Raw genomic sequence first — 14,574 nt, 5'->3', positions numbered from 1 at the left:
GCCCTGGCACTTACATTTTTACAAATTAAGCACTGCCTGTGATACAGGAATTATTCACAGGAAGGTGTGACCTGGAAGGCCTGAGGGCTTGTGCTCCCCTCCCTTCTTGGGTCTAGGGTGGTTTTCCTTTGAAATTATGAGCATTCAGTGCCAAAGGAAACTATTTCCCTTCACTATGACACGCAGTAGCTGCATTTAAAAAAACTGTGCGCATCATTTGGAACACACAGTTTTGACCAAAGTGGCAGGTAAGGCTACTTTAGAATAAAACCGTGTCTCCTGGGAAACAGAGCACATGTAACGGAGGTCTGAGTAGCTGACCTCTTTGAGAGGTCAAAGCCCCACATGTTCAGAATGAAAAACAAGCATTTGCAATGCAATAGGTCTCGCATTTACGAGAGTTTAAGCTATTGTCAGTTACAATGGCAATAGCTCAAACTCTTGTAAATGCGAGACTTATTTCACTTCAAAGAAGCGGACCCCATTGCCCGGGACTGCTTGAAATGTGAAAGCACGCATGTCGTGCCTGCAGTAGGAGAAAACCATTAAAAAAAGTGCTTAGAGACTAAATAAGACATACTGTGTCGCGACCGAAGTAAAAGGGCCAGTCGCCATGGGAGGTTACAAAAGAAGACAAGGCGGTACTAAGGAGGGACTAAAAAGCCTATTAACGAATCAGCATCCATCATTTATGAAGGACAATGACATAAGCCAATGATAAATATAGGCAGAGAGTGGGTGGGACTTCAAGTACATACTCCAATACAGCATGCCTCGCAGAGCAGCGCATGCTGTGCCCAGGCTCAACCTAAAAACGGACTCGTTCAATATAACTAGTCCCCGTCACCTCTTTTTACCTATGCAACAATAGAGTGATATAATAGATTAAATCTGCATTAAATGTGAAGAGGATCACTCGAGTCAACGTAGGAAAGTAAATATAACTCAGATAAACATTAATTGATATGACCTGCTCGTCTCTGCAGCCACTGGTTCAAATCCTGGCCGAGTTCAAGTAGTCTTTCTTATTACAGGGTCAACAGAATGAGTCCAGCAAATTCGGTTATCACATGATTTACTTTTTACAGTTTTGCAAAGCAGTAAAATAATTGGTAGGAAACGCTGGTGGCAAACAGGTCTTTTAAGAGAGACATTTTCTACCCTTTTTAACCGCTGCTTTTAATTTGTATATACGTAGCGTCCTGTTGGAAAAAGAATGCACATCTCACACAACAAGTTGATGCTACACTCTGTAGTTCTACAAACTTGTTTTGCACAGACCAACATCTATTTCATAAACAGACAATGAGAAATGTTAATACTTCTGGCGATGTATTAAAATGTGTACTTGAATTCAATGAATGCAAACATGCAGAGCACTTTTCAGACGCACAGCGACCAAGACAATACATATATATTGCATGCATAAAGGACTGGAGATAATAACAGGAAACAAACACCAAAAGCAGACAAAGATCAAAATAACAGAGGTTTAGGAGAATGACAGGGGGAATGGTAACAGTTGAAAACTAAGCAGGGTGCTAAGCAAGCATCACCATCAGCGTACTGATACCAGAAAACAAAATATACATGGAGATTCTTCCAAAGCAAAATATACAGACAGAAAAATGAGCCTCTGCCAGACAATGTGAAAATGATCTAGAAGCTGTGTATCACAATAAGGTTGACTTTGGAAAACTAACTGAAAGAAATACTACGGCTGTAGGGAAACAACGTACTAAAGAAGCAGTACAAAACATTTTGTCAATCCTGAAGGTCATGAAATCAAATGTAACACCTGTAAAGGATGTGCAAAGAAAAAGGATAAACTTGTAAAAAGATTTTATACACATCACTCCTGGATCATGAAATGTCATCCCTTGGACCACGTGCACATATCAGTCTGATGCAAGCTGGTGGAGTACTCACCAAGTCTTCTGCAGTCACTGGATGCCCTCTCTTGTCATTGGCCACGACCATCTTCCCCAGCCTCTCCCTCATGTCGGGCAGGCTATCGGTCAGAGCGAGGATGGCCATGATTTCACTGGCGACAGCAATGTCAAACTGAGCCTGAGGGAAAGACAAGTCACGGTACAGTTCATATAGTGGTTTACTACTAGGACATAACCTGCACAGAGCCAGAGACTGTAAATCTTGCCACAGGCATAAGAATTGGGAGGATGTACCTCCCAACAACTGACAACCGCAGTGGCTTGTTGTAGGATTCAAATCCTCAGACATTTTTATTTTACTTATTTTGTTTTGAGAGTGTTTGCTCTAGTTCATAAACCATAAGATTGACAGAGCGCTTTGGAACAAAGGATAATAGGCATGGACGTAATTTAGGGGTTGCGACCCCTGGCCCGCCCCTTGCCACGCCTGGCACTGCCTTTGCGACCCCTGGCCACAGAGGTGGCAAAATCAGTGTATGGAACACAGGAGCAGCTCGTCCTTATGGACTCGGTTGGAGCTCCATTTTCCTGGTTTTCTGTCAAATACTTTATTATACAAATAGTGAATAATAATATTCACTATTGTGTGATAAAGATGGAGTATAATGAGCTAGAATATGACCCTATCGGACAGCTAAGGTGCGTACAAAATGCTTTTAAATGTGCGTTGTGTGCATGCTTGCAGGCGAGTATGTTTATATGAGAGGGAGTGTGTGAATGTGTGGGTATGTTTAAGCATGTGTGTGTGAGCCAAAATAAAGGTCAAATGGTGTGCAATGTCCCTTTCGCTACCCCAGGCATTTTGGTGAATTGATGCCCATGATAATAGGATAAGAGCTTGAAAAGAGCAATGGTAGATTGATTAATGTCGAATTGAGTCACAACATTTGGGTCAAAAGGCCTCAAGAATTCTCCGCACAGATTTGTTGGAGATTGTGGTGATGTGGGGTAGATGCGTTGAAAGAGCCTGCGGCTTACTCACGCAACGAGCTAGCAATCGCAACCAGGAAGAAGGTCTTTAGAGTATAAAGACGCAATAAGCAACTATGCATAGGCTAGAAGGAAGTACACCTAAGAAATGTCGGGCCAAGTTAAGGTTCCAGTAGGGCATCACAAATGGTCTGAGAAGTAGCATCTGTCAAACCTTTAGTGAACCGCACCACAGTTATTGATTTAACCCGCTTACCGCGGCGATTATTTCGCCGCAGTGCGGGCGTTCCACGGAGTGGGCGGGGCTGCGTCGGCCGTTGGCAGTTTGCAGCACCAGCGAGGTGCTGCTTGCGACAGCCAACTGGAGCACGGAAGGGGTTAAACAAGGACAGCTGACCCAGAAAACATAGGAAGGCTAAAAGGGTAGACAAATAACCTTTTACAATGCCCACTGCAAGGCCTTTCTAGGCTAAAGAGAGAACAAGCAAGAAAATACATGACAGCTTCGTTTGTAAGAGGTCAGTGTGCCTGGCATCACACCTAATTTCAAACTTGTTGTAGTCCCCAGCATAGATGGATTCTGTGTAAGGCAGTTGAAGCAAGGATGACACCCACCATCTCAGATGACAACTCAAACGCATTTATGTGCTGCCGCTCCATCTCCATGCTTGGAGGTGCAAGTTGTGAAATGTGGGCTAAGTATCTTACCCTATTGCTGAGAAAGGAGGTCCTCCCAAAGATGTAACCTGACCCCAGGACAGATGATAATGCTCATGAGGTCTCAGTGCCATATTCTCCACGACTAATTAAGGCAAATTTGGATGACTTGGGAACAATTTCTTATTCATTTTCTTCAGAAATCAAGGCATAATAGGTAGCAGCGGGAAGGCATACAGGAGTCCTCCTTTCCATTGCAGCCAGAATTCATCTCCTAATGAACACACTCACAGAAACTCCAAAACACAAAATCATTGCCACTGCATGATCAAAAGTGGCAAATAGATCAAGCCAGCACGTTTCCACTGATCATAAAAGCCCTGTGCCACCTCCAGATGCAAACACCACTCATGCCTTGCCAGGCGATATCAGCTCAATTCGTCGGCTCTGGGTGCAGGGACCCTGGTGGTTGATAACTTGAAAGAGGTTCTGTTGCCCCAGACATCTCCAGAACTGTAAAGCAGCTTAGACCCTGCACCCACTCTCCTTTAAGACCTGGATGGAGCTGGAAAGGTGCCTTGATGCTGGGCCAGTTAGGATTTCAGGTTCCACTGCAGGTACCACAAGTGCCATCAGGTATGGATGACAAGAAGGATGCACAGGGCTAAGAGGTAAAGAAGCCTCACAGTCATCCACACCAGAATCCAGGACTGAACCCAAGGAACAAGTTACTTACCTTTGGTAATAAATATTCCCATTAAGACTATCTAATCACAGATTACTCACCTTAGAATATTCCCCGTGCATCAGATCCTATCAGGAAAATCGTGAACACTACCTTAGCACTACAATAGGGGTCATTGATCAGCTCCTCATCAACGTCGTCGGAAGTGATGCTGTATTGTCCCACTGTGCTTACAGTTTCTTTTGTGACTCTTTCTGTGACAAAATCCCGGAGCCACATAAAAATCAATGTTGGGCTAGTGTGCAGTGTCCAATGGGATCTTATAGATGAAGAGTCCAGTTCACATAATGGGGATGATCGATGGGACATCTATGGTAGAGTATTCATCGGAAAAAATGAGTTAGAATGTAACTTGTCTTCTGATACAGACGTGTAATCGCAGATTCCTCACCTTAAAATATATACCCAAGCAAAACTTTCGGGGGTGGGTATTAGACTACAAACTGACTTAAATCAAAAAGGCCTGGATGACCGAGCAGGCAAATTTAAAGCCCGTTTTAACAGACTTGACTGTCCACGCAGTATTGCTTCATGAAGCTGGTAGATGTCCAAAGCAAGTACCCCATGTGCTAACGCAGGAGTAGCAGCCTTGGCACTGGTGGAATGAGCCCCTAAGCCTTCAGGGGCAGCTTCTTCACTAATGTGTAGCAGATTTTAATGCAGAGTACAATCTATCGAGACATGGTCTATTTCTGCATAGCCTTGCTCTTCCTTGCTCCATTGAACCCAATGAAGAGATTATCTTCCATCCAATGGTTTTTGGTGCGATCGATGTAAAAATAGAGAGTTCTCTTTTGGTCGAGGCGATGGAGCTTCTTTTCCTCCATAGAAGTATGAAGTAGAGCAAACAGAATGTAGGCATCGTGATGTTCTGTCTGAAATGAAAGGGAGACCATCTTCATGCGGAAAGAAGCAAGTGCATTAGAAGGATCAGTTTGTCTGGGAAAAACTGGTATATGGGAGATGAACTGACAGCTTTAAGGTCGCTGACCCTCCTGGCTGACGTAATGGCCACCAAGAATCCTGCCTTGATTGTCAAGAGCCACAAACCGCAACTGAGTAAGTGCTAAAAGGGAGAACACATGCGGTATGTGAACACCAAACTGGGGCATCACAAAAAGGGTAGGAGAAACAAAGGCTCTAAACCTTTCACAAAATGAGTCACAAGTGGCAACTTGAAAAGGGAGGGTTGATTTGGCAACCGCAGGAAAGCTGAAATAACCAACAGGTAACACTTAACAGTGCCCACGGCAAGGCCCTGCTGGGTTAAAGATAAAGAACATAGGTATATCTCCAGCAGAAAGGGGGTGAACATGGGGTGAGGAACACCAAGCCACAAACTTCTCTCAACGGCAGGCGTAAAAAGTTATGGTGGAAGGACACTAGGCTGCCAAGATTACATTACAGGCCTCAGGAGGGAGATCGAAAATCCTCAACTGTTGCGCTCAAATCTCCAGGCATGAAGGTGGAGAGTGTACTGATTTGGTCATAGACCCATGCCCAATTGGTGGACAGGCGATCCAACCGATGGGGCATCCTGACCAGAAGACAGATTCTCATGAGTTCGGGATACCATACTCTCTGTGCCTAATCCGGAGCCACTAGGATGACTTAGGCCCAGTCGGGCATAATCTTCTCGTGAACTTGGGGCAGGAGTGGTATCAGCGGAAAAGCGCCCAGGAATCCAGAGTTTCAATTGAGGCAGATTATATCTAAGCGAGAGACACTTTGGAAACTCCAACATGCAAAAATGACATTGCGCGTTCTTGGTGGTAGGGATCAGATTGGGCCAAGGTTCTCCCTATTCTAGGAACAGACCTTGAGCTAACTCCAAATATAATTGCCATTCGTGATCCACAAGGCATCGACGGGTGATTTTATCTGCCCCTGCGTTCAGGGATCCTTCCAAGTGTTGTACGACCAGGAAGATGTTTTAGCACTCCAGCCAGGTGCAGACACGCAGAGTCTCCTGGCACAGGGCCCACAATTCCCCGTTGGTAGCAATACCACATGGTTGTGGTGTTGTCCATGGACACCTGGACTGGCCATCCTTTGATGGATGGGAGGAAGGCTTGCAATGTCAAGCTGATAACCCTAAGCTCCAGAAGATATATGTGAAGCTGAGCTTCTGCCGGAGACCAGAGTATTCTGATCTCCACCACTGTCAGGTGGCTGCCTCAACCCAGAAGCGATGCATCTGTCACAACTGTCAATTCTGGACGGGGGAAGGGAGAGACATCTGCCGTTGACCCAATTGCGGTCCGCTAGCCACCAATGCAGATCTTTTGCAGTCTCCTTCGAAATCTGGACTAGGTCGGAAAGAGTTTCCCCGATACTGTGCCCACTGGGACTTCAGAATTCACTGCAGAGCCCTCATATACCATCAAGCATGCTTAAACATCAGGATGCAGGCGGCCACAGTCAGACTCACCAAAAACCAGGACTGAGGCTGAAACATTGGGGTCATAGCCCGAATGTCCTGGTCTCCCTGCTCCTGAGGGTAGGCAAAGAACTGCACTGTATCCAGAATGGGTCAGATGAAAGGGAGCATCGGAGAAGGATTCAGGTGTGACTTAGGCATGTTGATACTTAAACCCAGCAAGTGCAAAAGGTTCGCCGCAATCCAGAGAGGAGTGATGACTGCCTGGGGTCAACGTGCCGTCAGCAAACAGACATCGGGGAAGGGGAAGTCTAGAACCTCCGAAGATGTGCTGCAACCACCACCATCACTTTTGTGAACACCGAGGGGATTTAGTAAGGCCAAAGGGGAGCACAGCAAACTGGAAATGCTCGTGGCCCACCAGGATTCGCAGGTATCGCATGTGGGCCGGTCGCTCCACCCGCTCCTGGCCATCGCTTCCACAATCTCTGTGCCATAGTGTGCTCTGTACCATACTTGCCTGCGGTATCGTATTTGCTGCCTGTGCATTTGCTGCTATTATTAATCTGTGTGCATAGCGTATTGGCTGCTGGGCACATTTGCTGCCATTATTAATTTGGGGTGCCAGCCTGTGCTTTACATTTGTGCTGGATCCGATTTGCTGCCATCGTATTTGCTGCCTGTGCATTTGCTGCCTGTGCATTTGCTGCTATTATTAATTTGGGTGCCAGCCTCTGCTCTACATTTGTGCTGCTAATCGTATTTTGCTGCCTGATTCAGTGTCTGTGCCCCGATCTCGCCCTGCATCACCTTGTTGTTGTTGTTTGCTGCCATTTTGTTGTTTTCCTGCCCTCTCTCCTCCCCACTCCCAGCCGCTGCTCCCCCGCGGCCCCACCCCCGCTCCCTACAGCACCTTCTATAGATCCCCCTCCCCACTCTTCACCCCGCTCCCGCCTCCCAGCTGCTCCTCCCTCCAACGGAAACATTAGGGTAAACCGGAGCGACATAGAGCTGTGACCGTCCTGACTTCGTCCGACACGGTCGCTCCACCCGCTCCTGGCCATCGCGTCCACAATCTCTGTGCCATAGTGTGCTCTGTACCATACTCGCCTGCGGTATCGTATTTGCTGCCTGTGCATTTGCTGCTATTATTAATCTGTGTGCATAGTGTATTGGCTGCTGGGCGCATTTGCTGCCATTATTAATTTGGGGTGCCAGTCTGTGCTTTACATTTGTGCTGGTATCGTATTTGCTGCCATCGTATTTGCTGCCTGTGCATTTGCTGCCATTATTAATTTGGGGTGCCAGCCTGTGCTTTACATTTGTGCTGGTATCGTATTTGCTGCCATTGTATTTGCTGCCTGTTCATTTGCTGCTAATATTAATTTGGGTGCCAGCCTCTGCTCTACATTTGTGCTGCTAATCGTATTTTGCTGCCTGATTCAGTGTCTGTGGCCCGATCTCGCCCTGCATCACCTTGTTGTTGTTGTTTGCTGCCATTTTGTTGTTTTCCTGCCCTCTCTCCTCCCCACTCCCAGCCGCTGCTCCCCCGCGGCCCCACCCCGCTCCCTACAGCACCTTCTATAGATCCCCTCCCCACTCTTCACCCGGCTCCCGCCTCCCAGCTGCTCCTCCCTCGCTCCGTCCCCTCCACTCTCTACTTATGACAGAGCCACTTACACGCAGCGTTCACGCGCCAGCGGACGCGCCCCATGCGCGCCGAAGGTAAGCCCGTCTACGCCCGTCCGCGCCTGGATCGCGCCCAGCGCAAGACCCCCTGGCCCCCGTAAAATCCACTCCACCCGCCTAACATACGACGCTGCAACCCTCTCTGCACTTAACACCGGCCGACTCCCCAACTGCCACCAAGCCGCCCCAGGACGCACCCATGGACCCTTCACCTGCCAATCCTGCAAGTTCTGCTGCATCAGGACCCACACTGCAACCACTACCACCAAACAGAGCCCAAACAACAACCCCCTGAAGTGCATCCTGCTCAACACGCGCTCGGTCCACAAACACGCCATTGAACTATGGAACCTACTCGACACCACATCACCGGACGTCGCCTTTCTTACAGAAACCTGGATGAACACCTCATCAGCGCCCAACATCGCCACAGCCATCCCGAACGGGTACAAGATCATCCGAAAAGACCGCAACAACCAAACAGGAGGAGGCATCGCCATCGTCCACAAGAACACCATCCGCATCACGACCAGCTCAGACGACACCCTCACAGTCGCCGAACACCTTCACTTCCAGATACACACCGACCCCAAGACCACACTTGGAGGCACTCTCATATACAGACCACCAGGACCCCGCACACAATTCAGCGAAGACATCACCGACTTTATCAGTCCACACGCCCTCCCCTCCGAGGACTACATTCTTCTAGGGGACCTCAACTTCCACCTGGAGAAGAACAACGACAGCAACACCACCACCCTTCTAGACAACCTCGCTAATCTCGGACTCAAACAACTGGTAAACACCCCCACCCACCACGCCGGACACACGCTCGACCCAATCTTCTCCTCCAGCAAGCACGTTTCCTTCAATCACGCCACAGGACTCCACTGGACAGACCACAGCTGCGTCCACTTCAACTATAGAAAGACCTTGACGCACCACCACCCACAACAAGTCCCCCACAGAAACTGGAACAAAATTACCACCGACCAGCTCACCACATCTCTAAACGAAAACCCGCCCGCCAAATCATCGGACCCTAATCAAGCATCCATCAATCTCGCACAATGGATCACCCACTCCGCTGACGAATTAGCACCCCTGAAAAACCATCACAACAACAAAGGTAGCAAAAAAGCCTCCTGGTTCAATGATGACCTCAAGAACTCCAAAAAGAACTGCTGCACCCTCGAGAAAACCTGGCGAAAAAAATCCAACCACAGACAACATGTCCGCCCTCAAGGACGCCACCAGCAAACACCACCAGCTGATCCGATCCTCCAAGAAATCAGCATTCAAGGATCGAATCGACAACAACGCCCACAACAGTAAGGAACTCTTCAGCATCGTCAAAGAGTTTACCAATCCCAGCGCCGTCTCCAACGACATCACCCCCTCTCAAGACCTCTGCGACTCTCTAGTCTCATTCTTCCACAGCAAAATCGCTGACATACATAACAGCTTCGGCAACCAGACCACCCCCCTTACCACCGAACTAAAGCCCCCCACCACCACCCTTTGCTCCTGGAACCCGATAAGCACCTAAGACACCATCCGCCTGATGAACTCCATTCACTCCGGATCACCAACCGACCCATGCCCCCACCACATCTTCAACAAGGCCGACTCCATCATAGCAACCCATCTCCGAGATATCAACTGCTCCCTCAACACCGCTACCTTCCCGGAAAGCTGGAAACATGCTGAACTTAGTGCCCTCCTGAAGAAACCTACAGCAGACCCCACCGAACTTAAGAACTACCGCCCCATCTCTCTCCTCCCTTTCCCTGCCAAAGTCATAGAGAAGGCCGTCAACAGTCAGCTCGCCGCCTTCCTCGAGTCCAACGGCTCCCTTGACCCCTCACAGTCCGGATTCCGAGCCAAACACAGCACCGAGACCGCCCTCATCGCAGCCACAGACGACATCCGAACACTATTAGACAACGGGGAAACAGCTGCACTCATCCTCCTGGACCTATCCGCAGCGTTTGACACGGTCTGTCATAGCACCCTAGTACAACGCCTCAGCAACGCCGGGATACAAGGAAAAGCATTGGATTGGATCATCTCGTTCCTCGCCGGAGGAACCCAGAGAGTCCGCCTCCCCCTTTCAGATCAGAGGCCACCGAAGTCATCTCCGCCCGACTCATCCTAGACATACCCCGCCACAACCACATATCCGATCACCTAAGAGACCTCCACTGGCTCCCCGTAAACAAGAGAATAACATTCCGTCTCCTCACCCACGCACACAAAGCTCTCTACGACCTAGGACCCAAATACCTCAACACGCGCCTGACCTTTTACACCCCCACCCGCCAACTCCGATCGTCCAATCAAGCCCTCGCCGCGATTCCACGCATCCGAAGAGCTACCATGGGAGGAAGATCTTTCTCCTACTTAGCGGCCAAGACCTGGAACTCTCTCCCCACCCACCTCCGCCTTACACAGAACCACCTCTCCTTCAGAAAACAACTCAAAACCTGGCTATCTGATAAGTAGCGAACCCCCCCCCCCCCCCCCCCCCCCCCCCCTCAAGCGCCTTGAGACCCTCTGGGTGAGTAGTGCGCTATACAAATCTTGACTTGACGAGGGAGTATGCAGCCAACACTACCATCCAGGCTCCAGGACCGAGGGCAGACAGAACCTTTAATTCCTCTTCCCTCCAAAAGGCGTTGAGAGGGCGCAGATCTAGTATGGAGTGGAGGCCTCCATCCTCTAGGAACAGGGCTGGACTGGGAAGGAAAAACCGGCCCTCGCAAAGTGCTTGGCCGGGGGGGGGTTGGGGGTGCGACCGCGCTCTTTACCAGGGCCGGTTTTCGGCTATTTTGTTACAGGGCCGTTTTTGCAGCGTTGCTGCAAAAACGGCCCTGTAACAAAAACGGCCCCCAGAAAGCCCAAAACCGGCCCTAACCCTTGCGGCACACCGGGGGATTGCACGGTGCCCGCAACGGCCAGTCCGGGCCTGACTAGGAAGTAGTGGGAATAGCAATCACACTATCTCTGGCAAAGACACCCTCTCGATAGCTCCTTTGACCAACAGAGCCTGCACATCCTGATGAGCAAGGAGAGACGGTCTATTCTGGGGACGGTGGCAAAGGATGAGGAGTTTTCAAAAATGAAAGAGTATAATCTTTCTGCACAATTAGGAGCACATGCTTGTCAGAGGTTATATTGCTCCACTGGGGCAGGTTGTGCCAATGGGATGATTGTGTGGTGTGGAGGGGGACTGTAGAGCATGCTGGGTGTGATTTATGCATCTTTTGTAGAATCCTCGACCCCGGCCACGAAAAGGCTGGTCTTCCTGCTGGGCTGGCGCTAAGGCGGATATTGCGGGCACCCATATATGCCCTGACCACGGCAGCGGGAGGGGCAAAAAGAGAAGCCCAGGGACATGGTGGTCCTGAAACAGCTTAAGCGCCATGCCCGCTCTGTTGCAGAATAAGCGGGAGTCATTGAATGGCCTGTCAATGAGGGACACTTGACGATCCCCTGAAAATCTAGGTGACATGGCGGTGGAGCTCTACGGTAGAGGTCATGGTCCTGCCTAGGGAGTCCATGGTGTCCAATCCCCACTGGATGGCACACTTACCTTTATCCGGACCATCTACCAGGGCATGGTTGAGGAAGGCACTGTCCTCTTCGGGAAGCATGGGGAGCAGCTTTGCATCTGAGCCACATGAAGCATGGATATATCAACCCAAGACTCAAGCGGTGTTCACCGACCACAAGGCCAAGCAGACAGAAGAGAAAATCCTCTTCCCGTAGGTATCTAGCCTCTTAGATTCCCTGCCCGGTGGGGTGGAAGGGAATGTGTTAGGGTTGAGCTTGGCTGATGAGGCCTGCACTAATAGGCTCTCAGGAGAAGGATGCCGGGAGAGGAATGCTGGGTCTCCTGGGGCAGGGTGATGGCAATAAGCAATCATGTGATGCCCAAGAGACCCTGTGCAAGATTTAGCCCAGGATCCCAGCAGAATGCCGGTGAGAGTCTTTTTAAAGGGGAGCAAGGGCTCAGCTGAGCTTAATTCGGGTGTAGCACCTCCTTCAAGACATCAGTTTTAACCTCAATGACAAGCAGTTGTAGATCAAGGACCTTTGCGGCCATGTGCCCCACAGTGGCAAAAGATGCGCCCTACTCCGAATCAGGACCCAGAGGGGAAAGGATGCCAGAGTCCAGGAGATTTTCTGGCCACTGGCAACACCCAGCTCCTTATTCCAGTTTGCCTTGGTTAAGGTCCTCCTCAAATGGGTCATAACCTTCTTCCGCATCTCCATGTGCTGAGGTAAAGAGCATGTCTAAGGAAGGCAAGTCTAGGGGTTGTTAGGGCCTGGACGGCACCGGTGTGTATGTTGAGTGCTGTTGGCGGCATCTGGGTCAGCCCTGGAGGAAGGGGGGCTGTGGTGGGTGTAGGCAACCTTGACTGCGTCAAGTCAGATCCAGGAAGAATCGGACGACCCAGCTGTCATCGGGAGCAGACCCGCCAGCAGTAACCCAGCTAGGGCATCCCGCGGCTCCGCTGGACTTTAAGACCTGCCAGAGAGAGTCTTGTGCCCAAAGATGGTGTGCCTGGCGTCAAATTTCCTTTTACTGGGCAGGCATCCCTGCAGCTCCAGGGAAGCCGGGGTAGCGCAGATCGGGCCAGCGCAGATCGGGCCCTGACACCGGCTTCTCAGGTGGAGTGTGGAAGTGGGGCCTCGAAGCACAATGTTTGGTCAAGGAAGCCGAAGAATGCTTCAACTTTTTTCTTGTACCCAAATTGGAGAAGGAAGTCTTGGAGCAGGAAGACTATAGTCTACAGGTTTGGCTCTGGGAACCGCTCAGAGATCGGCCTCAAGAACGGGAGTGGCGAGGAGCCTTCTAGCACACCACCAGGAGCTTGACAACCTTAGGGTGCATCTACTTGCACCTCGTGCAAGCCTTGGGATCGTGCCTCGGCTCCAGGAACCAGGGATAGACCAAATGGAGATCAGACACAGACTTAAATTCTAGGTTTAGTTGGGGACATGTCATAGCACACTGCTCAAAAAGAGCCAACAAAGAAGAAAAAGTTGGTCAAAAAGTGACTGAGCTAGCTCTTCAGATCTATATGGTTTGCTTGGAAATAAAGAAATTGATGTCAGCATGCCAGGGTTGTGCATATAATCGCACCGCAATATAACTTCTGACACCAAGTCGATCAACGCCACCTACCAGCACGCAGAGTTACTGCTCATGATTCTCCAGATCCACTAGGATGCCTGAAGAATATTCTAAGGTGAGGAATCTGCGCATACAAGTCTCTACGGACTCACTGAGGTGGAGGAAAAGCCTTGAACCTCAGCGGGTTCAGGATTGGCCCAATGAATGGAAGCCTCTGTGATGGAATCAGGTGGGACTTCAGCTCATTTATGGTTACATCTAATGATATTAGGAGTTCTGTCGTTGGCCAAGGTGGTCTATGACTGAAGCTTGCCTTCAGCAGCCAGTTGTCTAGGAATAAGTAATTTTCCAACCGCTGAAGAGGAGTATCACTTTTGTAAAATTAAGAGGTGAGGAGTACACTTACGAAAGTGTACTCCTTTTCCTCACCCCACCACCACACGCGAGACCTGACCGATTTGTTGGCACATCGTCCCTACTGCCCTTTGTAGAATACACCGACTACCTCGGCCATACCTATTCTGACCATAACTCACAAAGGCTTCAGCTCACATGGGACACTGGCCCCCCTACTGTCCCAGCATGGCGCCTGCAGCCAGTGGCACTTGAGGACCCCTCATTGCGTGCTTCACTGCACATAGCCATCGAAGACTACTTCGAACATAAGCATGGGTCAGCAACGTGTAGACTGACTGATAGGGATGCCTTTAAAGTAGCAACCAGGGGCCATTGCCTGGCAGGGGAAACATCCTTTACCACGAACGTTTTACAACGTGGTACCATTACCACGCAGGTTTTACAACGCAAGTCGTTACGACTAGCGCTGGAGGGCGCTGTAGGATAGGGAATAGTTTAATTTACTATCCAACTCCTTCCCTACTATCCACGGGGACGGGAGTTGGAATAGTAAATTAAACTATTCACTATCAAGCGCCCCCCAACGCAAGTCGTTGTAACGACTTGCGTTGTAAAACCTGCATGGTAACGCTACGCGTTGTAAAAGCACGCGTTGTACCGTCATACATCCGCCTGGCGGTGTCTTGGAACATCTGCTGGCAGCTTGACAAAGATCTAT

General features: G+C 49.7%; 1 protein-coding gene across 2 annotated transcripts in view; it reads right to left on the bottom strand.

Moving 5' to 3' along the window:
- MTHFD1L (methylenetetrahydrofolate dehydrogenase (NADP+ dependent) 1 like) overlaps positions 1 to 14,574 on the bottom strand; it is a 1,218,839-nt gene that overhangs the window by 573,452 nt on the left and 630,813 nt on the right. For both annotated transcript variants that reach the window (XM_078649387.1, XM_078649386.1), the window contains exon 18: positions 1,930 to 2,070. In XM_078649387.1, the coding sequence (XP_078505513.1) occupies positions 1,930 to 2,070 (141 nt within the window). The remainder of the gene's footprint in view (positions 1 to 1,929; positions 2,071 to 14,574) is intronic.

This window comes from Lissotriton helveticus, chromosome 6 (genome assembly GCF_964261635.1).
Source record: "Lissotriton helveticus chromosome 6, aLisHel1.1, whole genome shotgun sequence".
In the NCBI taxonomy this organism is placed as follows: domain Eukaryota; kingdom Metazoa; phylum Chordata; class Amphibia; order Caudata; family Salamandridae; genus Lissotriton; species Lissotriton helveticus.
Note: the sequence above shows the minus strand (reverse complement) of the source record. Positions and strands in the feature narration are given on the sequence as shown.